Here is a 27,932-nt window from a genome sequence, read left to right as displayed (position 1 = left end):
GTCTGCATGTTGGCCTGTGACTCAACGGACTGCCCCGGTGTTATTACAGGTGAGCAGCTGGAATATGTCAGTGGGAAAAGCAAAGGAAGTCATACTACAGGAACAACTGCAAACCCCTTTAACTAAGAGGGACAGGTGCTGCTTCTGTGTTTGACTCACTGTGCTCACTGGGATGCTACATTCTGGGTTTTCCAGTGCCACATATGACACAAGATTCACTTGGTTTTGTCTTCTCCAGGAGTAGGCTTTTTTCTTCTTGTTGGAAATACAGTAAATCTCCAAATACATCATGCACATTCCCCTCCTCTGCCAAGTCTCCAAATCTTTGCGGCCTGTTTCCCACTGTTCCGTATTTCCCCGGTTTTTTTGTTATTCTTTTGAATGAGTCCCATTTATGTGGTTCCATTCAGAACAGAGGCTAAGAAAAATCAACACGTGATCTCTCTGCTTTGGTTCAGTTATATTTGGAAGAATGCTCTTCATTAGCAAACCTTGTATATACAGCTATGAGAAGTTAGAGGTGTTCTTTTTTGCTTTTGGAAAGACATCATTAATAATGTGTCTGGGAGACAAAGGCTGACCTCGGGCATAGAGCATAAATGTGCAGCACCTCACAGCTGAGTTAAAGCTCTTGTAGAAACCCTACTTTGTCTGACTTGTTTTAAATTCTCGTTTGGATTTATGCTAATATATATTTTAAAACAGTTAGTCACGCATTGAAATTTGACTATGAATATTTCAGTTAAGCAAACCAATATCTGAAAGGCAATTCTCTCTTCTGAACTCTATTAAGCTAATTGTGCCTCAGTTTCCAAAGAATATCAAACACCTGAATAGTACTGTATTTCAATATGACTTAACTTACAGCCTCTGTATCAGAACCAGGCTGGACAGCATATAGGTATGTGCACCTGAGAAGGTGTAAAAAGATATAAACTTTTAAAATTCATATTTTTCTCTACTGTGTCTTAAACACTGCATTGTTCCAGAACAAAAAGCCAATCCATTAAAAAAAAACAAAACCCAACAAACCAAACTAATGCTCTTTCTGCAAGCATACAGCTTGGTAAGAAAGCTTGAGGGTGCCTAGTGCAGCGAAAATCACGAGGGTGGATTTCAGCTTTTGCAAGAGAATCCCTTCAATTTCTAATAGTAGAAGAAACTTGTTTCTAATATGGCAATTATGAAATATTAGATCTAAAGTATGAGGCTGTCTTTTGGCTCATAGCCATAACTTTATCAATAATCTGTTATTCCACTAAAGTATCGCTAATGCAGACCTACAGTTTCTGACAAATCAGCCTTAAGCATTGCACTGTCAAAAAGTTTTCTAAAAACAAACAAAAAGTCTTGGTGGAAACCATGCCAGTTCTTTTTGGGAGTTTGCCATTTCCTCTGCTCTTTTAATGGTTACCAAAGTTGTACAACCAAAACTGTAGCTGTTGGAGAGTGTGGATAGCTCAGATTTTCCTTTTTACCTTTGCTTATTCCTGATTCAGTTGATACACATATCAAGGACCACAGAAGTTCTGTAGTCCAGTTTGAATTGGCTTTGAAGCTTATTTTTCAGTTCAGATTAGATGACATTGAAAGTTGTAATGATATTAAAGACATATCTTAATCATGGATCATTACTCAGATGATGTCCAAACTCTCTGCTGCTCATGGTTGTGCAGTATCATTGTTGACTGTGTCATCCGACTTCTGTGAAAACAGCCTATGGCTTTTTATCTAGCTACACAAAAAGAGAAAAAAAACATGATACATGTACCAGCTCCTTCACCCTGATGAGTGGACAGTGCTACTGTCCTGAGCATGACAAAATCAAACTCAAACCCTAACTGTTGTTTTAGAAGGTAAAGAAATGCTACGGGAAAAGAGTGGATGTTTCAATAAAATTAACCAATCCCATAGTTCTCTGAGGATATTAACAGCAAATACAGACTTCTCACTTGTGAACCAGATGTGGGTTTGCTTCATTCTATGTTATAGTCCCCTCACTTTTTCTGTCTTCTTTCTTTCTCTTATCAAAGTTTTGAGAAAGCAAGCAGATTGCTGTAATTATTGCATGTGCCACAAGGAGGAGTGTTGTCTCCCTCCTGGAGCTTCTTCAGAAATTATTTCTCTGAAAGTACAGCAGACTACATCCCTTTAGAGAATCGTGGCGATAAAATGGATAACAGCTTTCAAAACACCTTAAGAATCGCTAGTATACTAATGCAAAGGGAGCACTTGCTTTGCTCAATTTCTGTCAATGTTCTTGGAGTTAGGTACTTTGTAAGTGATATAAAAGAGTGTGGTTTAAAGCATTGGGTAATTTAAAGTGCTCAATGATTATGAGAAGAATGAAGCATAATTTTCTGGGATAAGTGTTTAAGACAAAGCCATTTGGCTAAGTGTGTGTAAATTAATTAGGTTAGATTTTTCAAGCCTCCTGATGACTGTGTTAAATTTAAATAAAGAACATTCACACCGTACGTGCAAAGGCATAGTGAATGATGGTTGCGATAGATGCTGACTAGAAAATTTATGGCTTTAATCTCCAATATTTCAAACGTATATTTTCCTATGAAGTAGCATGTAAAGCATGGTAAATGGCTTAATAGTGCGTATTAAGGAGGTCAAAGAAATTAATGTAAAAGGAAGACTGTTGTTTGAATATTAGATGTGCAGGATCCCATTTAAAAACTGTGAAAGTCTTGGTGGGAGGTAATTCCAAACATCCTGCTTGCATTTTAAAGCATAATTTATTATGGAAATTAGGAAATGATACCTTAATGTTCTAGAGATTTGCAAATGGAGAATTAAGTCCTCACCTGGGGTAAATGAGTGCAGCTCCAGGGAAATCTCTACGATTGTGCTGATTCATCACCACTGAAGATTTTTCTTTCAGCATTTCAAGTTGATTTATATCCACCCTACTGGGTTTTTCTTGATCTACTGTTGTCATTTTCATTCTCTTTCATTCCTCCAACCCTTTCTAGGTACTATAATCTCAATATGTAAGAGGAAAATACTGGAGCCTTCTTAAAAATACGACATTGAGGAACAATCTCCGTTCATTCTTTCGAATTTGTTGGCCAAAAGGCAGCTGATAAGAGTTTTATGGACAAAACCTTAGTACCCACGAGAAGATGAACTCTATATCCTGAGCAATCCTAGTGTGAAAGAGGGAGGGCAGAAATGTGCCAAGCCATAGCTTGTGTGGATCCCTCCGGGAGCTTTGAGTAGGCGACGAAACCAAAATGAGCGTTCTCTGAATGCTACAGAATTAATTTGCATTCCTCTTTCAGTTGTCGCAGGACAGGCACCAGTTCAAAAGTGGGCGTAATTCCCTCCCGCCATGTAGAATGTCTTAATCTGTATGCTTTCACCCTCTGCGTGGGAGATCAGCTTTATCTCAGCATTTGTGTTTGATAAAACAGCCTGATCTGGCGGCATATCTGAGCACTTGTCGGGTTCTCCATCGCAGCTGCTGATTATCACTCCCACATCAGCCACCTGAACCGGTTCAAATGCGAGGGGTGCCTTGTGTTGCCTTATCCCTTACCTCCCCGGGGCACGATCCTCGAGTCCTGAAGACTGTCATCTGCCTTTCAGCGTGAGAAACGGTCAGACACTTACCAAGGACTACTGAGTTCTAATTCCCTATTTGAGGTTTGAACTCTGTGGTGTTTTTTTTTTCTAAAAGGCAAGATGCGGAGGAGGAAGAAAGCATCAGATCCAGTCCAGAAAAAGCAGAAGACAAGCGGAATATTAACTATAAGTGCATCCCTGAACAACCTGTTGCAAACTGGCACATCTATATGCTAGTGTCTATATGCTAGTAAATGAAAAATAATGAAGGAAGGGGCAGACACTACTTACTATGCCTAGTTCAATCTAACATTAACCTTCAACAGCATAGTATCTGAAACTAGTTCATGTTCATAGGTTGTGCAGCTCAGGAATAATCCTGGTAGCATACACTCTTTGTACATAAATCATCTTACTGGAAAAAAAAAAATAATAAAAAAACACCTCAAAATGCACAAAATGCACAATACATTTTCCTTTTCTTAGGTGTAACCTTAAACATTACCACCTTTAGAATTAAGCATAAAATAAAGCTTTCTTTATTCCTGTGGGCCCAAATTTCCGTGGTCTGAGGTAGGAAAGATGGTGTTTTCTGATGGTGAAATATGGGAATCACTGTCCACCTTAGTCCTCAAGTACAGGTGGATACTTTGCTTCTTCAGGAGCTCTTAGACTGCTGCAGTTTGCAGATTTGTCTTCTGAAACAGGTTTGTAGTCTATGGTGGTTCTGGGGCTGTGTTAGGAGAAGCTCAGCACGTGCTGAGGTCAGGAGCTGCGACCTCCTGCATTTCTTCCCCTTAGGAGTCAGAGCCCCCACATTTTGAACGCACCGAGCACCAAAAGGGCCAATCAGGCAGGTTGAACTATCCAAAACCAACATCTTTGTCAGTGCCTTAGGGGTGCAAATCATCCCTTAAGTCTGAGGCATAGCAAGCACTTTTTTGTTTGCTCTTTAGAGGGCTCTGTTCAAACCCACTTTAGTGAAATTTAGGTCCCGCAGCTGGATTTTGCTTTTTTCTGGGCACAAACAGCTCATGGATTTTTACTTCTCTGAGTTTGCCACACAAATAAAATGTTGTATCCGATACTTGAGCTGCTTCAAGCATGTATTTAGCAGATAAAAGTCATATAAAACAAAATGCTCAACAGCACAACTTTTTCCACAAAGCTAGATCAAACTCTGGTATTCCGTTTTTACGACATTATACAAAATGCACTTTCATATGAAAGTTTGTTAATTATTGAGGTTTGCTAATGTGCTTCATATTACAAATGAAGGACAGTTCATGAAGGGAGGGAGCAGTTGTGAATACTTCAGCAATTCAGTCCAAAGAGGTTGACAAAAATGAAATTATGCTTATTTTCATTGACATTTTTCACATGAACAATATTTTCTTTGACAGAACATCTTTCCTTAAACTCTGTATTGAAATCAGAGTAATGTTTTGCCTTTGGAGCTGCCTAGCTATTAAATGCAGAATATATTATTTCTAATTGACTAAGGTTCCTTGCTTTATTTCACTTAGATACTCCAATGTTTGAATATTTGTCTAGTTGCTTCAGGAAACAGAAAGATGAAATGATCAGTCAAAACTGGTCCCTGTTTTTTAGATATGACTCGTATCTAAAAACAGAGCTGATTTAATGTAGTGATTTTTAAACTGGATTCTTAACATTCACATATAGTTTTCTCTCAAAATTTACCAAATAGCATGGCAATTCTGACAGTCACCCTTAAAAGTGGACTTACTTCTTTTTCCTTTTGCACTCCTCTGTAGGGCCATTTTATTGGAAAGACTTGCTCTTTACAATTTGCTAATGCATAAACGAAATGGCTTATACACGATAAACTAATATTTGGAAATGACTGCTGCTTAATGCTGTTGAAATAGCTCGGTGTCGTCTGAAAGAATTTTTCTTTTACCTCTTCCCTTTCCATTCCATTTCTGCCTGTTTATGTCATTGTTCTTTTGTCTTGTGTCAAATCTTTGCACTATTACATATTTGAGCAGATCCTAGAAAAAGGAAGATGTTTCAGGGTGATTTCAGATTTTTTTATTCTTTTTTCTTTTTTGTTTTATTTTTAATGTCAGGCACCATCAATATTTTCTGTACTCCAAGAAGGCATGCTCTGTACCACACTAGAGAAGGTGTTATCCTTACAAGGCCCATTAGTTGATTGGCATGACCTGAGCAAAGATAGTACCTAGAATTAGTCCATGTAGCTGAAGTGACTGTGTCTTCAAAAGTTATATTAAGCAGGAACTAATGAGATAAGAATTTCTGCTCCTAATGTTGTGCGCATTTTAATTTTTTCTGGCAGATAATGTTAACCATTTCACAGGATGCTGAGCTGGGCGGACCATCTGTTTGTTTTGTAATGGCCGTGTGTGGCCTTACAGTTCTGTTTTCAAACTCCCCTTTCCATAAAGAGTTGCTAACATTAAACGTTTTTCCCAGCATTTTCTTTTAGGACTAATCTTCCCATTTGTCTCCTATTCCTGGATCAGTCAGTCCTTTTCTTTTCTCCTACAGGGTTACAAGTATATTGTCGAAGAAGGGGAGTGTTGTGGGAGATGCCAGAAGACTGCCTGTGAGGAGCAGCTACTCTGGTCTCGGGGTGATGCAGATCCTCGTTTGCATGAGGTGAGGTGGCGATGGTACGGATGCTTCCTGTTCTAGCAGAAGTGCCCTGGAATTATTTTGTGGTCCATGGAAAGAGGTGAAGAAGATATGACCTATTTCTTCTAGACATCAAGCAGTACTGAAAAACAATGGTTTTTGGGGTGTGTGACTGACTTGGTTCTAACAAGCAAACCCTCCCCACCTTTTTTGGGCTCTAAGGGAGCAATATTTTTGTGTAAAATTAGTAATTTCACAAATGGTAGATCAATAGAACGTTAATGGGACATGTTGTTTCTCTGGCTGTAGGCTATTTGTTTAAATCATCCCGATTAATTTGTATTACTCTATGGATAGCAGGCAGATGGGGTAGTGGATTGCTTGAATTTCAGTGTCCTATTCCAATAGGATATCCTATGTGGTACACAATGAAATATCAGGAAGTAAATGAGGATATAAACATGAAGTATTCTCTGGTTGCTAAAGATGATTGCTGCATGTCAGATCAGACCGCAATGGTCCAGGCCATACTTGTTTTCTGCTCAAACTAACAATGTATTTTCAGCAGTGTGCCTCTTCCCTTAGGATTCAAAGAGCCTAGCGGGAAGTGAGTGCATGAAGCAGCCATTTAAAACGTTCTGCAGATGCCCTACACTCTCAATAGCTACATGGACATTTGTTTCTTTTCTGGCCTACATTTTTAATTCCTTCAGGCTATTCAGTTTGTTCTGTCCCTAACCCAACCGCCATTGGCAAGCCTTTGCCTGCCCCAATAGCATTAAATTGCATAATCTTATGCACAGTTTTGGATTAAACAAAGGCAAGAACAGTAAATTAAATCTATTTAAAATAATAGACCTTCTCCCCATCTTTTCTTCCCTAAGCGTTGTTCTTTTTTATAATACATCTGCGTTCTCATCTACATCTCCTATGTCTCACGTTCACATATTTAATATTAACTTCTTAATTGCTTCTTTTACAAAGGCAGTCTGCTGCTGTCTTTTAAAAAATGTTAATGTATCATTTTTCAGCCTGCATCTTCCCTGATTTTACCAAGGCCATTTCTTAATGTGGATCAATATTCTTCTCTGCTTCATAAAACAAGCCTCTACAGGGACAATTTTAATGTCCCACTGTGTCTTACTGATTTCTGTTGTCCTTATACTTTGCTGTCTCTTTCTTCGTGTGTCCTCTTTCAACTCTTTTGTCATTAACAAAGAACTAAGTATTTAACACATAAAAGTATTCCCTAGCTTTCTAAGAAAAGATGTTTGGATTTACTAGAGTTGGAGATCAGATTTCACTGTCACTGTTCTTGAAGTGTATTCAGAGTGTTATGGGTGGCGGCATACAGCTTCAAAGCAGTGATAGCTTCAAAGCAGTGATAGCTCCCCTCTGCATTGAACTGTGAAGCATCTTCTTTCTGGCCTGTGGTGATGCCTCTTCCCATAATAGCACTTGAAGTTCCCACCTCGTCTGACCCATGGGTCATTGTAATCAGCAGCGCTGTCAATAAGATCCAGTCTTTTCTACGTTTGCAAGTTTTTTCAGGTCTAGAGCCTATCGCCAAAGCCTCTTTTGGGCTTAGTAGAGCTGATTTGCAGCAGGTTCCAGCAGAAAGAGGGCCAGCTTGGGTACAGCACACTGCAGTGCAGCCAGCTACCGGGTAACAAATGTAGGTTTAAATTTAGCTGAGTGCTTTTTCTCCTTCACATGTTATTTCACTTGGCCCTTTATTTTTCACCTTAAGGATACTCCTGTAACTCCTATAGTCTACAAACAAAGCAGAAGACTGTTTTACAAACTGATTGTAGTGATAAGGATTTGTGGAGAACTGTTGAGTGACAGACTTCTCCTGGCACAGTAAACGTGCTTTTGCAAACCAGCATGTTGGCTGTGGTGGTCTTCTCTCTATCCAGTGGCACAAATACCGCTGCCTATATTTAATCCTTTTACAATTTCCCATCAGGTCGGCACAGAGTGGCGATCGCCTTTCAACCCTTGCATTATCAATGAGTGTGTCCGGGTGAACAACGAAGTTTTTGTGCAGCAGAAGAATCTTTCTTGCTCTCAAATGGATGTGCCTGACTGTCCAGAGGGAACTGAACTGCGTTGTGACCAAATAATAGACTGCTGTCCTTCTTGCAGATGTGGTAAAGTTTTGTGTATGACAAATGGAATCAAGAATGAATCGTCTCATGTGTTTATCTCCTGTTTCTCAACAGCAATTTCAAAAGTTTGTGTTATGCGAGTATGATACTACTTTGAAGCTCTCCAGTATAAGCTAGATGTTGAGTACAATAGCACCTGCTGCTATTACTTCCTCTTTCCAACTGATGTTCACTGTCTCCTTTTGAACTACTTACCACTGAAGCTATTTTGCGTTGCTTCAGAGGCATACCAGGCTATGTCTCTACAGCTCTAGCCTGCATTGTTAAGCATATAAAAGAGGTCCTGAGGTGCTTTTGTCCTAGGAAGGTTCAATGCTCTCCCAGGTGCCTCCTATGAACAGGGAGTTTGCACGCAGCCATGCTGTCTTCTGTGTGTCTCTGAGAGTTGTGGTTGTGGCCATTTCCTAGCACAGACTTGGATCAAAAGTGCAAATCAGAAGATTTGGCTAATTGCCCTCAGTTTGAGAAGACTCACAGTCAGGTTTAATTGACCACAACGTGAGAAGCTAGCAGTGGGAGGAGGAGGAAGAGAAATACGCAATGTAACTTGCAGAAAACCTGAGTGCACCTTCTGAGAGTGCAAGACTTGAACTGGAGGGAAAAAATTATATGGTGCCATGTACTTGTTAAAAAAAAAAAAAAAAAAAAAGCAACCAACAACTCAGCAAGAGATATTTGGAGGTGTTTGAGGTGGAATTCAGGATAACTATGACAAATTGTTATCTTTCAAGATCTAACGTAATAGGGCTCAATCATGCCTCTTTACAGTGAAACTGGATCTAAATGTCTTCAATTGAAAATATAATAAGTCAAAAAAACACACCTGTGGTTTATTAAATCTTGGTAATGTCATGATAAAGGTAATGCTAAGTGGAATATTATCTTCTTTTTCAGTACCCCTGAATGGTTGTCCTTTGAATGGAACTGTTATTGGGGTAAGACACTATTCCTTTTATTTGCTGTGATGGTAAGACATTTAGATATACGAATAAGCCTTTGAAGAACACAAACTTGCCAAAATATACATAAGCTTTGTTCAGACAGAATCTCTGCAAGAGAGGTTTGGGGTAAAAGCAGTGGCAAGGGGCTCAGCACCTGTATGTCCAGTTGGTGACCCTGCCACAGACTTCCTGTATGACAATGAGTATCTCTTCAAAACGGGGACAGTAAAGTTTCCTTATCTTGAAAGGATGCTTGAGAGAAGTGCTTAGAAACTGTGGTACTCTACATTGTGTAATGACTTGCAGGCTACCAAACACACAGGAAACTATCTGCAAGGGATAATCTCAGAAATGATCCTTGCCCACTTTGGGGAAGCAAAAACTTCCCGTATTCTACCTAGAGGATAAAGCAGATTAAAAAAGGATGGAGGCTCTTGCTCCACCTGTGTAGAAGGAGGGGTATCCCTCCTTGGCTCTTAGCAAGGATGGGAAAGCTGAGCTTCCTCACTGTTTGACCTCTGTCCCCTTTCAAGATCCCTGCTGATATGCCCTCAGAGGAAATTTTTTCTCAACTGCATATTTAATGGATAGATTAAGACATGTTTAACCCAGCCCATGACAGTGGGAATGATGGGAGTTGAGCATCTGATCTCATTTATGCCGAATTTTTCTTTGGAGAGCTCTGTCAATTGTCCATTGTTTCCCTAAATCCATATTCTGGCAGCACCTCTGGTGTCAAAGAGCTCTAAATATTCTCATCATCCCCCAGGGAAACAGGTCCTCTTTAGTCATTTAACCTAACTTTTAACCTATGTATTCCTGCATTGTCAATGTATGTCTGTCTTTCTTCATATATTTAAAAGGTAAGCTTACCCAAAACTCTTTGGACTTTTCAGGTATGGCAGAGAGAACCTTTCTCCATCTATTTCTTTGGCTTTTGATTTTTTTCATAGTTGATAGGCGTAAGTTTATCAGGTAGAGCTAAAGCCCTGTCATCAAGCATCCATCGTGTGTGGGGATTATTTCCCTGTAGAATTAAATCCAAGGAATAACTCTGCCTTTCTTGTCAGAACACTGGGAGAAGGGTTTTAAAGTGGTGAAATCTGAAATAATCTGCTTTCTCTTTGATTCCTCTATCTGTCTCCTCTATAGTATGTTGTCAAAACTAGTTATTGCGTTTTATAAAGGCCATACTTGTAAAGAATGTCATGCAGTATAGTAATTGCTAGCTCTTGCCACCTTCTGTTATATAGTTATGCATATATGTATATATTCTGTGTTGCAAAAAGAATGTGTCTTTCCAGTTGCATGCTGTTCTTTTATGAACAACTAATTTTTTTCTCTTCCAACAAAATCTTTACCTGATCTGTCAAGTAAAGTCTTTGTTCTATTTTCAAGAATTTTAAGATAGTTTCAAATACTTTAAAATAAAGCATAAGCAAATTTTGAAACAAAATGTCATGTTGAAGGCAAAATGAGAAGTATTTGTGTTTTGAATACTTAAAATATTTCAGCTTCTACAGTATTGAAAAAGATTCCTATCTTGACAAAATTTTCCCAATTTGGGATGAATTCATAAAGAGTTTCAGCTGATGCAAAAATACATTTTGACTCATTCTTATTTGCTATCTGGCTATATAATAAAAGCTGTCTTTTAAATTTTTTTTTTTATTATTTTTTATTTTAATACAGCTTTTAAAAGGTGTTATTGTTCTCCCTGAAAATTATCCGTTTTATCAAATATTGCCTGTGCAAGATTTTGAGGGTGTAGGTAGGCCCCAGCTGTTACATTACTTCTGTGCTCTTGCTGTCGCAAATGTCAAGCATTACCGAAGTTAGCATTCAACAAAGCAGTTACCAAAAATATGTTCTCAGGATGGAGAGAGTGTGAAATTCGAGTTGCGATACAATCTTGGAAGATTTCTAACCAAAGTGGCCATTTTTATTTAAAAAAAATTAAAATAATTTAAATTAGAGCTTATATTAGAACTTGCCTTAAATTAATGAACTATTCTTTTCAATTAAACTAGCTTCACTTAATGAATTATTGTAAGCTAATTAGCTACATGTCTGAAAGCTTTTGAGCAGCTGGCATTACTACAGCTTCGTCTTACACTATTCTTTACTTCAGTGACTGTTCCAGAGTTTTAGCCAGGAAGGAAGATGTGGTGTCTACAGAAGTTTATACTTCCTGGATTTCAAAAACTTTATTCTGGGTCCTTTAAGAATAGGTTTCAAATTTCATTTTATATCAGGGGAAAACTTTGCTCCATTAACTCATTCACCGAATAGTTCCAAGTTTTGAGTCTTTTACTGCAGTTCTGTTAACTGACTGTGTCCTTAATCCCTTTACATTTTTGTCTTGTATCTGGTTACCAATATTATATTCCAGTAATTTGGTGTATTGCATTCACTCCACTGTTCTTAACAATGCTGTGGGCTTTAACTGCAGACTTCCAAGCAGGTGGCTGTATTTACCAAAAGGATTATCTGTATCACTCATCTGTTTTCCCAGGCTTTTACTGAGTGACATTTTTGAAGGAGATCTGAGTAGATTTGGGCTTTATGCAGGTTATTTTGGTTGCACTGACTAACGTTGGGTTAGCAGATGTTGACATATAATTCAAAGTTAGCCAAGAAAATACATGATAGGTGTATTATATAAAGGGAAAAAGATGTATCAATCCATTATTTCACTCATTCCGGTCATGCTAAGCTATGTTTGTTCACAGAAAGCCATTGTTAAAGCCATTAGCACGCTGATCCCTAAATACATTAAATAAATATCACAGAACTAAGCTGTAATGCAAACTTTGGATCAAGGTAAGACCTTTCCCAAAAAGTTCAAGATGCTTGTGTGTGAGGATTTTGTTTCAACGTGTTTCTAGTAAGCCCTAGGTTCCTGCCTATAACAGTGATTTTAGTATAAACTCAACTTTATCTATTCTTTGTTGCATTTAATTGGAGTGTTAGGATTATTAGAAGATCCAATGAGGATATCAACTATAATATCAGTTGTGGCTTTATAGATGCTTTCTTCCTGGTGTGAAAGCCTAGAGCTACTGAGACATTCTGTGATAAGTATTTACTTCTAAAGGGCCTGGTTATGATAGTAAACAAAGCAAAACCAAATATATTTTGAAATGTGTCACCATGATGATGACGTCTCGCATATTTGCAAGGCTTTTGTATGTACACGCACATGCGTGTGTGTTTGTTCACATGCACATTGCTCTAACCAGTAGAGCAATACTAGCGTCAGTGGTTGAATGCTCTTGTGAGGCCATGTATTCTGTACTAGAACTATCACTCTGGCATCTGAATGCTTTCCAATGTTGGTGGTAAATAAGAAGTCTGGAGTTTCATATGGCATTTTCTATCCATCCCTTTCCCATATGAAAATGTTATGAATGTGTCCTCATGCTTGCAACCATTGAGGTCTTCTAACCCTCCAGATTAATGACCTGATATTCACTGTAAACGGCTAAACCAAGAAAGCTGAAGGGTTCTGTGCCAAGGTCTCAAGTTGGGCTGTTAAAAAGACAGGGGCATATCCCTATAGGTATTACCACCCCATCATGTTGTTTGTGGAGGATCTTTTTTATAGATCTCTACAAAACAAGAAAAAAGTCATTGCTATTGCTGGTGCTTTATAGAAGACAGATGAGCCCTGAGGACTTCTGTTGTGCCGGGGTGCAGAGTAAGAATGTAATTAAAATTCTGTAATCATAACATTTGTCCTTCAGTGTATGTCAGTGTTGGCTCTGAGCTACCCACAAACCTATTACCTTTACAGTGTTACTCTGGACAGCTTCTTGGTTTTGCTCCGTTTGTTCCATGAGCGTTTACTACTGTGGAACAAGCAAAAAATGGAATTTGAAGATATGCATAGTATGTAGCAAGGGAAATTCCGTCCAAAAGAAGTCAGTAGTGAAATTGCATCGGCACTTGAAGCACTACTCAAAGCTTTTATAATCTAGTGATATTGTCTATTTACTTAATTTATTAGGTTTTAGAAGTTCTTTGTGAAAGTCTTTAATAGGCTCCTCCCATTTTGTCCATTCAGCCATAGGAGTTTAGTATTTTGAGGTTGACATGAAAGCCTGTGCACTTGGAAAGCAGGAAGACTTTGTATTTAGAATTCCTTTCAGCACTAGGAATCCACTTACTAACTCCACATCCTCTTGTTTCCCGTTAATAGTTTGGCATTTTTCTCTGTACATTTTAAATGCCATTTTTGCTTGCTTTGAAAAGGTGATGGGATCCAGCAAACAAGGTGCTGGTGAAGAGCTCGGGGAATTTTAATTGTGTACCAGCTCAGACACTGATTTTGTTGTAACTATGGATAAGTCCAGTTCTTCACTCAGTAATTCTGTTTCTGGTTTATTTGTTTGTTTTTTTGGTTTTTTTTTTTTTCTTTCCTCTATCTCAATTTTACACTTTTAGGCCTCTAGAGATTCTAAACAGTGTCATTACAAGAGCAATAACAAGAAATTTCTGCCCATGATCTGTGGGTTGCAATGGCTCAAAAATAAAAACTTGTTGGCAAACCAATTCACTACACTCACAAAAAATGAACTGGTGGCAACTACCTAACACATAGTCAGGATGGGTCATGACAAAATCTTCCTCATCGCTTTCAAGGATTCCTTTCTTTCTTGCTAGTTTTGTAAGCAAGAAAATAAGAAATGCCAATGCCATTTCGCAGATTAAGGAATTCTGAAGTGCTTACTTGAAAAGCGTCCTCGTGCTATGCTGCTTGTTGTAGAATCACAGATGCAAAAATTTGGATCTCTGGAAAGTGGGGGCATCAGTTTTCTAGTTTCTCTTGTAACGAATTGCATTGCAAGATTTAATGGAGGAGACTTAACCTGGCTAGAATTGCTCATTTATGTGTGCTGTTGAAGAGATGGTCACTGACTTAAAAACTGTTTCTAACGTTTCAGCCATGGAGACGCCTGATGGTGGATCAATGCACAACGTGTGTCTGCTCCATCCAGTCAACATCTTCTCGGCGATATACTCTGACATGTACAAAATTAAGCTGTCAACCATGCCCAACAGTAAGTGCAAGTGATCTGGATGTTTTCATTAAGAATGTGTCTGATTAGAAGGTCACGTTCTTCGCTGTATATACCAGTTTATTTTCTGTACAACTATGGGACCTGTTGCCTTTTTTGAATTTTTTCTGAGAAGTTGTATCCCCATGTTTTTCTTTACTTGATTTAGATTAAATATACCAAATGTGATCTTAATCCACGGTGTACGAAAGGTAACTTTTCGTTATACTCAGGTCCACAGGCACATCTTTACTGTGTATTTTAGACTTACCTTTAAGGTAAAATAAGGTTTGGCAAACCATTGGCAACAGGAATTGCTGTGTCTTCTTTCCAACAGTATTATCTGACCCTCCAGGCGCCGGCAGTTCAGCCAGGTCTCCATGTTTCAGGGCTTTCCTATGACTATTCTGTACTGTCTAATAGCTGAGCCCAATAATATTTTTTTCTGGTTCCCAGTCATGCCTTAGGTGATTTGAGGCGATTGTCCCCATCAGTTCCACTGTCCTTTTTGAAGTCTTTGCTGCTGCTTTGCTGTCATCATCAGCAAGGAATGAGCTTGGCTGGGAAAGCCAGGGGAAAATAGCTCACATTTTTATTCCACTGACCAACAGTGGGACTGGAGTGCCTGACTACTTCTGCTCAGTCACGTAGTTTTCTCTTAGCACCAATACCTCAAGCAGAAGGAAGCCTCAGCTAGTTGCAGAGGCTGGCTTAATCTCCCCCTGTCTGAAGAGCGCAGACCAGCAGCTAAGTTTCACAGGAAAAGGCTTAAACGCCCCATCCTCTTCTGCCTTTCCCTGGATAATGCATGGAGCCCAATGGACCCAACCAAACCTGGGGTCTGTGCAAGCAGTGGCTGTTGCACCAAAAAGACACATCTCTGATGTGGTCATATAGAATTCCTGGCTGATATTCTGGAGAGGCATACATTGATAGGGTCCCTGCAAGAGAAAGGAATAGAGTTTTGGATGAGTCCAGTTTTCAATCCCTAAGTAGAACTGGAAAGGACAATGTTTCATCTGTACTAGTTTCTTTGGTTTCATCTGTACTAGTAAACTAAACAGAGCAAGACTGCAGGCTCAAATTATGCCCTGCAACCACTTATCTTGAAGAATTGTCAGCAGTGTCCCAGTTGCCCCTTTCTAGCTAGCAAAATTCCAAATAATGCTTGTGTATAGGTCAGTGGTTAGGACAACCCAAGGCCAGCCCGTTTTGTGGTGAGAATGCAGTTTAGACATACATACGTGTTCCACTTGTCTGCAGGGCCAGAAAACTGTCCTTGACACCCTTTATTTGATGGTACGGATGTAGCCTGTGACAAAAGGGAGAACCTGGAATACTTTGTGTTGTTCTGGACCCTAATATCACCCCTTCTGTAAGTTCCGATTATATACGCAGGTTTCTGAAAGGAAAATAAATGGCCAAGCTCAGTGCTGAGCATCTTTCTCACTTCCACAAAATGTAACCTGGCAGATCAATGAAAAAAACCCAGATACACTAGAATGAATCTGCGGCTAGAAACATGTGTGCATATGGATGTTCCCACACAAAAATACGCAAACATCAGTTCTTGCTTTTCAATGCAAGAAGCCAGCTGTAGAAATTAAAGGTAGAGGAATCAATAAAAATACATGGTAAAAAAATGGGGAAACATTCCTCTTCTGTTTCTTTCACCACCCACACAATTCCCAAACAGCTCTTTTGCCCCACCTGACTCAAAAGTATAGACTAAACAAAAAAGCCTGAAAAAAGGGCAATTTCCAGTTGGGCTTATTAAGCTATGGATTTCTGTTTAGGAGATGTGCAGCTACCCAAGGGAAGTTGCAGGTCTAGGTGGATGTATCCCTTTGTGGCCATTGTAATGAATCTTTGAAGCTTGAGAAGAAAAAATATCAAATAAGATACAGAATATCTTCATCCCTCTAAGGCCAATGGGATTCACACACATACTTGGGATCTTTCCTGTCGCAGGGTCATTGATTTCATGGTATACCCAGAGCAAAAGCAATTCCTTCATAATGGATAAAATCACGGGTTAAGAGTATATATAGTCTCTCAGGAGCACCTGCTTTCTACTGGATGCTGAAGCTGTGAAAGTAAATGCACTGGTAGTTGAAGTGCAGCCAACTGCAGCATATTCTGCTCATCAGAGGCATTTTATTGACCTAATTTAGGTGCTTACATTTTTGCTAGTAGAGCAAGTTCACCTAAATAACAATGAACTATGTTTTCTTCCAATGATTTAATAGTAACCTCCCACCCTCCCCAAATTCTTTTTCTATAAAAAACATATGGATAACATGCATGCCTTCACTCAACCAGAAAGTGTTTGTTGTCTTAAAAATGTTCAGCTCATCATAAGCAGCTGTTGGTTATGTGCAGCAGCTGGAGACATTACTGTGGGACACTTCATGTGTTAACTCAGTTCCTTTCTGTTTTTTTTTTTCTTTTTTTTTTTTTCCCCTTTATCCACTCTATACCTTTCTTCCTCTCCATCTAGTGCTGCTCAGTCTCTTGCGCTCCTTTCCTTGCCACTATTTTTCCTTCCTGTGTAATTTATGGGGCTCCATTATTCCTCTGTTCTTTTTTTCTCTCCTTTTTCATCTTATGTCATACCTTCTCTGATGCTCTTCTTACTTTCTGGCTTAATCAGGTCATTTTCTTTTTCTTTCCATAGTCCAAATTTTCCACTTAGCTTTATTCTCCCCTTTCCCTGCCCACTGCTGACTGGTTACCTTGCCCCTTTCTCCTGGTTTAAGCACTTCAAACTCCTTTTCCAAGTTGCGCTGCGTAGTATTCATTAGCTTCACAGAGAAGCTCCTGCATGCCACAAATGCAAACTGTATGTCACTCAAAACATTTTAATAAGTTTCCTACCCTCTCCTACTGTCATGTGTTGTTTAGTGGACCTGGCTCAGCAACTGTCATAGTCAAAGAATATTGAATTTAGTGGTCACAGGAGGCTTTGTACTTGGAAATAAACTTATGTCCCTATTATATAATAAATCAGTACAAAGATTAATGCCAGCCTTTATAAAATAACAACAAAAAACCCCCACAAAAGTATGCAACTAATTAGATTAAGCTAGTCTAGTCCTACTGTTTAAAAAAGCATTTTGGTGGCTATCGCTTTGTCTGTTGAATTTTTTTTAAAAAAAAAAACAACTCTACAAATAAGTGGAGGAACCATGCTCAAAGCAAAATAAACCCAGAAAAATGTCCTTTACCTTCTAGAATTACAGAAGGCAGGAACTCCCTGGCTCTTGCTGTGGAAAATGTGTGCCAACTTCATGTGGCATCAGGCTGAGAGATGGAAGGCTTAAATACCTTCAGGTAAGTTTTTAGCACTCTTACTTATGAGTAAATGTAAATGTAGGACAGACTCCTGGTGAACCCACGAAAAGTGCTTTTTTTTCCTCCTTTTTGATTAGGCAGCATGGTATTGCTTGTGCCTTTTCTCTTATATCTCAGAATGGTGTTTTGGTTTTTTGTTGTTGTTGTTTGTAAATGAAAAAAATGAGACTTCACACCACAGTGCAAAATTATAGAGTGACAGTCTAGATGTACCTGAAAGCATGAATATTGTCAAGGAACTTTAACTGGAACATGAGCTCAAACAACTACTTAGAGGAAATTAAAAACCTCATTTTTAAATGAGAAATGGATAATTTAAATTGAAAATGTGAATTTTGAAAAATTTATCCAGCATGATAGGTTCTTAAACAGGAGTGGATATTTTTTCTGGTTAAAATCCATCAGCTTGTCACAAGAAGCAGAATATATAACATTTTATTTTCTTCCATTCCTGAACTAAGATTTAGATGGGGAGAGTATGGGAAGAACAATGAAGCTGGTGAGGGGTCTAGGGCACAAGTTTTGTGAGGAGCGGCTGAGGGAACTGTGTTTGTTTAGCCTGGAGAAAAGGAGGCTGAGGGGAGACCTTATCGCTCTCTACAACTACCTGAAAGGAGGCTGTAGCGAGGTGGGGGTCAGTCTCTTCTCCCAAGTAACAGATGATGGGACAAGAGGAAACAGCCTCAAGTTACACTAGGGAGGTTTAGATTGGATATTAGGAAAAATTTCTTCACTGAGAAGGTTGTCAAGCATTGGAACAGGCTGCCCAGGGAAGTGGTTGGGTCGCCATCCCTGGAGGTATTTAAAAGGTTGGTAGACCTGGCCCTCAGGGACATAATGGCAGACTTGGCAATGTTATGTTTACAGTTGGACTCGAGGACCTTAAAGGTCTTTTCCAACATAAATGATTTTATGATTCTATGTGGAGGTGTGGGGGTGGTTTTATGTATTTTTTTAAAGAAGCTCCCAAGTCAGACAGAAGTTATTTACTCATATACATATATACACACACACGTCTCTTTAAAATAAAATTCATAGCCAAACTCCCAAGTTTCTCACTTAGAATAGTTTCTCTTTTCAGTTAATGGAAATTTCTTCTCTGTTAAGAGCTGAAAAAGGTCAGGTTTTGGAAGTCTTGACTGAGCTGCAATCAATATGGCTATGGAAGTAAACAGAAGATGGTGACTTTGTTGACAAATAATTCTGTTTACTAAAGATTTCCATGTTTTATAAACCTCACCACCCTGGTATGTTAATTGAAATATCAATACAGGAATAGTCAGGTTGTATAGTATCCTGAAAACTTACTGTCCCATGTTGTTTCTGTGTAAAGCTAACAACCTTTAATTCTTTACAGCCGAATGAATCACTTCAGGATGGCTGTGATAGTCACTCCTGTAAAGTAAATGAGAAAGGGGAATTTATCTGGGAAAGGAGAATCACTGGCTGTCCTCCATTTGATTCCAGAAGATGTCTGGCTGAAGGAGTAAGTAGTGAAATGGGTCCTGCTTCCAGGTTAAACATAGCCTCTGTCATGTTTATGGTTCTGTATATAAGTACCTTATGTGTATTGGGGTGGAAAAACCCAACCCTCTCCCAGCATCTTGGCTAAACTGAATTTGAACTGTAAGTTTTCTTTATTATAAAATACCTGCTGGTTTTATGTGGGACTATACTGCAGGGGAGATGCTGAGATTGCAGTAGTTCTGTTCCATATGAAGCAGCAAACATAAGAAAATGGTTGTTCTAATGATATTTTCAGTTTGGTATCCAGAGCAAAACTGTGTGGATAATTACACAAACTGAGAAAACAGTCAGATCAGACACTTTTTTTTAATTATATGAATATGCATATGAAATGCTAAGACTTTTTTTTTCTCTACGCTCATAGGAAGTTAGGGAAAGGAATGTTCACAATGCTGTAGGAAGAGCTCAGACTTCCACATTTGCAGTTGCTTGGTATAATGGTATAATAAACCCCCCCCTCGACATGTCCACCCATCTTTCCTGTGATTTGAGGTTAGCCATGCACTGAGGAACAGAGTGCAGGTTGGGATGTAGCATATGGGGTCCTGCTCTTGCTCGTCTAGCATCACACAGGTGTTTACATCCACCTGTCCCCATTTTCTTGGGCACAAGAGGAAGCAGGAAACCTTTAACAAAGTTTGTGCCCAAACCTCTCTCTACGTACCTATCAAGCAAATGGAGGATTTGATATGTATAATGCAGGAGGAATAAAGCTTCTACAGTGCATGTCTCACTTTGTGAAATCAGTACAGCGCACACAGTTTTGTTATACAGAGATTTAGAAAAATGCTGGATTATGTTACAGGTCTGGGGTTATACATATATATTCATATTCTAAAGGTCTTCATTGAAAATCAGTGAAGAGTAGTTTACTTTTTAACTAGAACTTCCCAAACTGCATTTATTCTCCTCCCATCAAAAAAACCAAACCAAACCAAACCAAAAAAAACCAACCCACCACAACTTTTTCAGCTATAAAATTCCATCTGGTTACAGATGGAAAGTTTAGGTTTTAGGTTTTTTAATTAAAGCAGCCTCCAAACTTTTGCCTGTATGTTCATGTGTTTAAAGCAACAATGGCATCATCCTGCAGTATAAATATTTATCCATTTTTCCTTTCACTATGGGTTTTCAGTAATTTTCCACCATACATGTATTTCTCAGAATTATTTTCTACATTATAGTAATGAAACAATAAAAATTTTGGCTGTTGAAACTTATTTGACAGATGTGATATTTTATGATGATTTGCCTGAACATTTTCAGCTGTTGTGGAATAGGCATGCTTTCATCTATATTGCTAAAAAAATCAAGAGGGAATGTTTAACTTCCTTTCTTAAACAGACATAAGACTTGAATGCTATTGGTTTTATCCTTCTGGTTCCCATACATTTATTTGTATTCAATGTCTTTACTTTCGAAAGCTCCTAATATAAGGTGAAAGCTATGTTTTCAGGTTGTGGAACTTGCTAATATAGTCATTTTCCATCATCTACCAACAATCACAAGTTCAAAACCTTAAAATGGATAAAGAGATGATTACTAATGTAGATTTATAATTTTGTACAATATAGAAATACAATTTTCTTGCCTAATGCCCCGTTTTAAACATCCTTTTGTATTCTTCCAGCAGAACGAATGGGTATTACTTGTGCCAAAATAGAAGTTTCCTTTGTTTATTTTTTTAGGGCAGAATTACAAAACTTGGCAATACCTGCTGTGACACATGTAAGTAAATAAGCCAAAATTTTTTGTATGGAAATTGCAGAGAGTGTAAGCTACTGGGTAAGGAGCTACGTTTTGCATAAGATGCAGTTTAATGAAATGGAGCTAAGCAATGTGGTTAAAATAAACCATCAAACAAGTCCATCCTCTGGTCGGGATACTGCTGCATGTTTTGTCCACTGGAACACGTGTTTTGACAGTATTCACAAGCGCTTAGAAAGAAACAGATACTCTCCACATTTTATGCAGATGTTAATTATGAATGTTTTATTTTATTGTTCATCTAAAGATGATAACAGTAACAGTATTACACACACAGGTTGACAAGTCACATAACCTGATACTGAATATGTGAGGCAACCACTTCATGAATAATCAATCAACTTAAAATGAATTCAGCAAACACCCCCCCCCCCCCCCCCGGTATCAGTAATGTAATTTTGCTTGGTTTTTTGATGATGTAATAACCAAAAAATGGTAGGGGAAATGCCTGTTAAAAGTGCATTCCTATTGAATGGCCTGACTGCATCTTCAATTCGTCAGTTTAGGAGTCAGTCCTGCAACTCTTAATTTCATGCATCGTTGTGTAGATAATCCAAATGTCAATCAGGCTGTGAGCGCAGGAAGGGTTTGCTTACATGAGGAAGGATTGCAGGGTTGGGTTCTCATTTCTAAAATGAATCTCTGATGCTTTTGTGAACAGACAACCTCTCAGTTTTCTCCTTTGTAAGTAAAAAAAATTAATAAAACTGTAGTTCATTTAAATTAAAAAAAAAAAAAGCAACAAAAGGTCGATACTCTCTTCTAAGGTCAGAATATCAACATCTTGCCTGTGTTCCGTTATCTCTTTTATTTTTTTCCTCTGTGCATGCGCTAATAAATAAAAGATGGCCAGCATAGCAGCCTATCACCACACTGGCACAGTAACTGCTGTAATAATACCCCTGATGAAGGACGTTAACTCCTAGAGAGTTTGCAGCCATTGCCCGTCTGTATAAGCCCTGAGTTCCGGCTTGAGAAATAGAAGTCAGAAAGCTATTGAGATAGACTGTCATCAAATGGCTCAAACAGGTAATTTAGTTAAGAGAGCGTTCATCTACCGGGCTTCAAGGAAGGAATACTGAAAATTATTTATGAACAAAAACAGATTTTAAGGTCTAAAAGACAGGGTGGTGGGCAGGCTCTACTAATTGAGAATGCCTATCACTGCAGTTGAGGAGAGGAGAAATCCAGTTCCAAATGAGAACAGTTCAATACATATATTTATTTAACAGTTATAGTGATTTAAAAATGATACCTCCTTGCAGCAGCAAAAGCAAACTGATCCAAGTGAAATATCACCTGTCTAAAACGGCCCATATTGTATGGGCCTTCAAATCCTTATTCCCATTGACGTTTGCTTGGATATAGCTAAAAACTGAAAAGTCCTGTATTACTACACAGTCCTATTCCTGGTCGCTTCTCTATTCAGGGACCTCCATAAGGAACAAGCCAACATACTGCATCCAGCCAACTAACCGTGGGTTATCAATTGAAGGACAGTGATTAACACGTAGCTTTGAATCAAACAGATACTTTTAGATCCCAAACTCTCTTTCTCTCTCCTCTGTATTTATATCTTTCCACCAGGGCACTCAGTAGCAACATGCAATCTGTTACATACTCTACAGGGAACACCAAGGCTTGGCAAAGCTACTGTAAAACCAGAGTAGTTTAATTATTCTTAAAAGTCAGATATGAGAATAATCAGTTTCTCATGGACATAGAGACTTAGATATGGGTTACGTTGCCATCCCAGGTCTTGAGAAAGTTTGTCTTTCAGACACCTCAGTACCATAAAGATCTGGGCAAAGAACTTGTTCTCTCAAGTTCAAAGCACAGGTCAGGGTGATGCCTTTGGTTCAGTAGATTCTCTCATGGCTTTGAACAAAGGTTTTTAAGTAGCCAGTTTTCCCTTTCCGTGTTATGCTTTCGCAATTGTAGTTTGTTGGTGCGTCTGAGGGCATTGTTCCAGGTTTTAAGTACATAGGAGTGCATAAGGCTTATTTTCTCATTAGATTTTTGTGGTACTAGCAAAGGACTTGATTATTTGCAAAGGATAATCCTTATTTTCCCACTTAAGAAAGAAGTTGCATCTCTGCTTCTTACCTTTTCCCTGTTGATCTCAATTGCATATGTCTCCTTTGCAAAGGAGGCACAGTCTACAAAAAAAAAAAAAAAAGAGAGTAGTGAAGTAACTCGAGAATGAGTTGATAAGTCAGGATCAAAAAGGTGATGAAGCTGTGTTGAGTCTGATTACAATTATTTTGTTTGGACTTTTCAGTTGTGTGGACACAATTGCGTATTCCTTCCAGGTGGACAAGTTTTATCAAATGAAGTGATGAAATAAAAACACTTTTCAAGCTCTTTTTTTTTTTCTTTTTTTTTGTTTTTATGAACCGTAAAGTCTTAGCAAGGCACAGAGCCAATTTGGTACTAACATTCCCATGGAAAAGGTATTGAAAGCTCTATTTGCTGCTAGGAAGATGGATACATTTCTCTTCAACTTATGTTATCTACTTAGTTGTGCAGTTGGCCAGATGAATTCCTTCAGCTCTCTGAAATGCTCTTGCGTAGTACGTAAAAACTAGTCCAGTATTCTGGTAAATACAGAAATTCTATTGGTTGGCTAGAAATAAGTAAAAGTAGGAGCCTGTTTTTACAGACAGGTATAGCACTATGTTAACAGCACAAAGAACTGCTGTTTGCAGTGCATAAAATATCCACTTAAAAATGCATTAGCTCCTTCACAAATCTTTAGATGTGGACCAAAACAGACAAGAGTGTTCAGAATAAAATATTCTGGATTAGCCTGTATTTGAGTGTGCCAATGGTGAGGTTCCCTTCAGAAGTGGAGGAGCAGAGTCACTGTTGACTACTGCAGTTAACAGGTCATAGCAAACCAACCTCACTTCACAAAGAGGGATCAGCAGATTCCCTGAGCTTGCACCCTCAGCACATAATAAATCCAGACCTACTGCCTCCTTTGTGGATTTCTTGATAGACAGAAAAAAATCAGGGAGAGCTTACCTAACACTAAACGCAAAAAGTATTGGAAAACAAGTATTGGAGTATTTTATGATTTACTGAACACAGTGGAAACGTTCCTATTGACCCAAAGTTAGATTTTCACAGAATTAGTTCTCTAATTTTATTGTTTTCCTAGTTTTTCTTTTTGTCACATTAGGTTTTTTGCAAACTGCACCACACGTTCAAGGACTGTTAGGAGTTGTCAAATCTAGGAGCTTGATAGAGACAAGGCTGCCACAGCTCCTTGTCCCCAGGTCCGGGCAACAGTGAGGCTGGGCATGTATCCCAATAGGAATACACACAAACACGTGTACAACTTGCAAGCACGCGTTCTTTACCTACATGCACAGAAACACTCAGTACTCTGGCAAACAGCACCCACATTCTCACCAAACCACCTTAATCCCTCTCTTCCCCCAGCTTTGGTTCCTCCCCTAAAAATCCCGTGATAGGTAAGTTTTGTAGGATCCCAAAACATTCTTCTCTAGCACCACATAAGGAGTCCCTGAAGGCAGTGACCCACCTCAGTCTGTAAGGTGATCTGGAGAGCTGCTCCCACTGACTCATCTTGAAGGGCATCATCCCAAGGCAACGGGACCTCTCTCCTGTGACAGCCCCAGGAATAGCCAGGGCAGGGTGCTCTGTTTCTCTGATTAGGTTACTGGGGTTCTGCTCGCCCAATTTACCAGTGAACTATCTTTAAAAGGAGAGTTACCCAACACAGAAGCCAACAGGTAAAAAGCAGACAGTAGATGGCAGGTTGACTTTCAAACAAAGTAGTCAATTGAAAAGAAACATGAGGGAAACCCTGCTCTCTGGTGGAATTTTAGGGCTGAAGTGTGTTATAATCACACAGCTCTGCATTAATTACTCTAAGGAGACACACCTAATTCTCTTGCTAGGAATCTTACCAGTAGTGATGTCTCACTAACAGCAATTTCAGTAATAAGGGAAAGGGAATTTAAAAAAGGCAATTGTCAGCACTGTTAAACACTTCGTTTCTTATTTTTTTATTTTTTTTTTAACTTGGTAGGTGTGGAAGTGGAATGTCGACCAGTAAGTAGCAGACTGCAGTATAGGAATACCAATGGATGTGTAGCTGAAAAGGAAGTGCCTATTTCTCACTGTGAGGTAAATAAAAAAAAAGAGACAAAAAGCAAACCCCCCCCTTCCCAAGCCCTGCCCTTGCCCCCTTTCTCCCTTCCACAAGGGAAACCTTTGCCTCCACTATGGCTTCACTACAGTAAGTGCAGCATCGGTTTCTGTCCTTCTCATTGATTCACTCAGTGTAAACCTCATTGGCATTTATTTCCTAAAGTAATTTCGTGATGCTGAATTTTCTCTATTCAAGCCAGCATGAAAAAAGGCACATACGTTAGACACAAAGGCTTTGTTCATACCGCTCTCCTTTGCTTCCATCAGAAATTAACGACTCTGAAGTAGCTTTATTAGGACTTTCTTCATAAAGAATTTTCATCTTAGTATTAGTGAGGCTGATTTTCAGATCTGAGTCTACAGTTAAGCCCACGTATCCCTCTTCAGGCTCTGAAGTTGATTTCTGAGAGTGTGAATAGGTATTTAGATGCATGATACTTTAAAAGATGTTTAAACTTGGGTGCTACGATTTGACTTCTGTGCTCTGTAAGTGCTCTGAGCACTAATCTGTTTGTCTTGTGCATTTCTTCCATAATCAGATTAGAAGTTTAATTTCCTGCCCATTACTGATTACACCTTATAGGGCAACTTCCATTTGGAACAGCAGCGTGGTTTCCCTTCTGGACGTTCCCATCTCTCTGAGACTGGGAACGAAAAATGACATTCTCTTCCAAGACTGGGTTGTAGCAGAATAGATGCTCAATCCAAGATAACCAAGCTTCATACAAGGATTCTATAAAATCCCAACTATGCCATACAAGGGTGGCAGCCAAGAAGATGGCTTGCACCCAGCCCCTTGAGTATTCTCTTTAATTAAGGCAGTAGGCAAAATGAGTCCCTCTCTTTCCCATGACTACTGGGAAAAGAATGGGAACAGAGAGAAGTATTAAGGGCACACATGCCTGAGCTTTTCTGGCAAAGGACCTTCATTTGCTACAAAAGTCTTAATAAGAGTGGAAGCTTTAAGAAAAGCAACGAAAACACTTACCTTTTAATTAAAAAATAAATTCTTGACCTCTTGTCCTGTCCACAAACTCAATGATAATCAGGTCCTTAGCCATAAAGTCATATGTATTGAAGATTCACCTGCAAAAGTACAGATTTTATATTGCTAATCTGTCCATATATTGAGTAAACTAAGTACTCCTGCTATAGCTGGTGTAGAGAACAGTTTTTCTAAAGTCCTCCCTGATAATGCTATATAATTTTTTGGTATTCATCTCAGAAATAAGAATGCAAAGCCTCAAAAAGAAAGGGACTCTGACAGAGTTTGATGTGGGGCTATTTGTTTTTACATTATGAAAGCTTATAGCTACAGCCATTGATGGCTTGGTCTAAATTAGTAAAGTGTCCAGAGAAGTAGAACAAGGAAAAATAGCAGCCAGCAGGACAGCCATTGACGTGTAACTTGCCATGTTTTGGCTAAAGCACTTTCCGAATGCACAATCTCATATAGCTGAGATGATTACCATAGGTGCTTAGAAGCCAATAATACAGCCCTGGACATCACCTATGTTATCTTAAATTATAGGCTTTTTTTGTGTGATCAGTTTCTTCATCTCTCCTTCGCTATGCTTATGCTCATAAGACATTACACTTTGACCAGCACCCCACACTCTGGTATCAGATACTTGTCTCTGAGTTTGTGTTTTACAGCAGAGCACTGAACTCCAGGAGAAGCTGTCCACGGATGTTTTCTAGGGAAGAACGTGGATTCTGATCTCACTGAAATCTGGCATGTTCAAACTCGGTATCTCTTTTTTCCATTCAGGGCAAGTGCAGAAGCAATACCAGATACTCTGTTCAGACAGGGAAATGGGAAGACCTGTGCAGCTGCTGTACTGCCACTCAAACAACCATAGTCACGATCCCCCTCCGGTGTGCCAATGGGACGGTGGTGCAGCATTATATCCCTTCTGCCTCTCAGTGTGAATGCTATTCTCGGAAGTGTACAGACTGAATATTTCTAAGAAGCCCAGTTGTGTAATCTCAAGTTTTATGATGAAGGAACTTTGCAGTGCAAGCCTCATTTTCTCTTTGTAGACCGTTTTATCCAGTAGAATCCCAACTAACTAATTGTATCAACGTAGCAAACAATAAAACTTACTAGCACAATGGAGCATTTTTTGATTATTGTATTGTTCTCTTTCATCTTCACCGGGTAAAGTAATTCACATTATTTAAAATATTAAAAAAAAAAAAAAAGCAAACCCACAACACAGTAACAGAAATAATTAAATAATTGCTTCTACTTAAAAAAACATATCCCTGTCGGGGTTTAGCCTCAGACGGCAACAAAGAACCACGTGCCGCTCGCTTGGGCTTTCCCAATATGGGAAGAATCGGAAGAAAAAGGCAAAACTCGTGGGTTGAGACAAAGGCAGTTTAACAGAACAGGAGAGGGAACAAGCAAACAACAACAATAACACGGACAGAGGAATACACAAACACGGTTACGGAACCGCCGCTCACCGACCGGAGCCGGGACGCCCTCCAAGCGGGGGCTTCCCACCCCCTCCCCCGGCAGCTCGGGGCGAGCGTGGCTCACAGGGCATGGGATACTTGTGGCCCCGTGGAAAATTAGCCCTACCCCCGCCGGAACCAGGACAATCCCAAAGCATTTAGCATTGTCTTCAGAGACATTACATTTGCATTCCCCACTTGAGACCTTAGTGACACACTGTGGACTTTTACGGTTTTGCTCTTTTTTTCCCCTCTTGTCAAGGAGTACA

The 27,932-nt window shown here is 39.1% G+C and overlaps 1 protein-coding gene across 2 annotated transcripts in view; it reads left to right on the top strand.

Annotated features, from left to right (window-relative positions):
• VWF (von Willebrand factor) overlaps positions 1–27,319 on the top strand; it is a 146,023-nt gene extending 118,704 nt beyond the window's left edge. The window contains exons 44-52 of one of the 2 annotated variants that reach the window (XM_074589548.1): positions 6,112–6,222; positions 8,168–8,351; positions 9,264–9,304; positions 14,257–14,373; positions 17,605–17,703; positions 19,082–19,210; positions 20,940–20,979; positions 25,079–25,176; positions 26,972–27,319. In XM_074589548.1, coding sequence (XP_074445649.1) covers positions 6,112–6,222; positions 8,168–8,351; positions 9,264–9,304; positions 14,257–14,373; positions 17,605–17,703; positions 19,082–19,210; positions 20,940–20,979; positions 25,079–25,176; positions 26,972–27,160 — 1,008 coding nt within the window. In that variant the 3' untranslated portion in view covers positions 27,161–27,319. Of the gene's footprint in view, positions 1–6,111; positions 6,223–8,167; positions 8,364–9,263; positions 9,305–14,256; positions 14,374–17,604; positions 17,704–19,081; positions 19,211–20,939; positions 20,980–25,078; positions 25,177–26,971 lie in introns of both variants that reach the window. The other variant, XM_074589537.1, reaches the window with a different exon arrangement.
• Positions 27,320–27,932: the final 613 nt, after the last annotated feature.

The sequence above is a fragment of the Larus michahellis genome, chromosome 1 (assembly GCF_964199755.1).
Source record: "Larus michahellis chromosome 1, bLarMic1.1, whole genome shotgun sequence".
NCBI classification, from domain to species: Eukaryota; Metazoa; Chordata; class Aves; order Charadriiformes; family Laridae; genus Larus; species Larus michahellis.
Note: the sequence above shows the minus strand (reverse complement) of the source record. Positions and strands in the feature narration are given on the sequence as shown.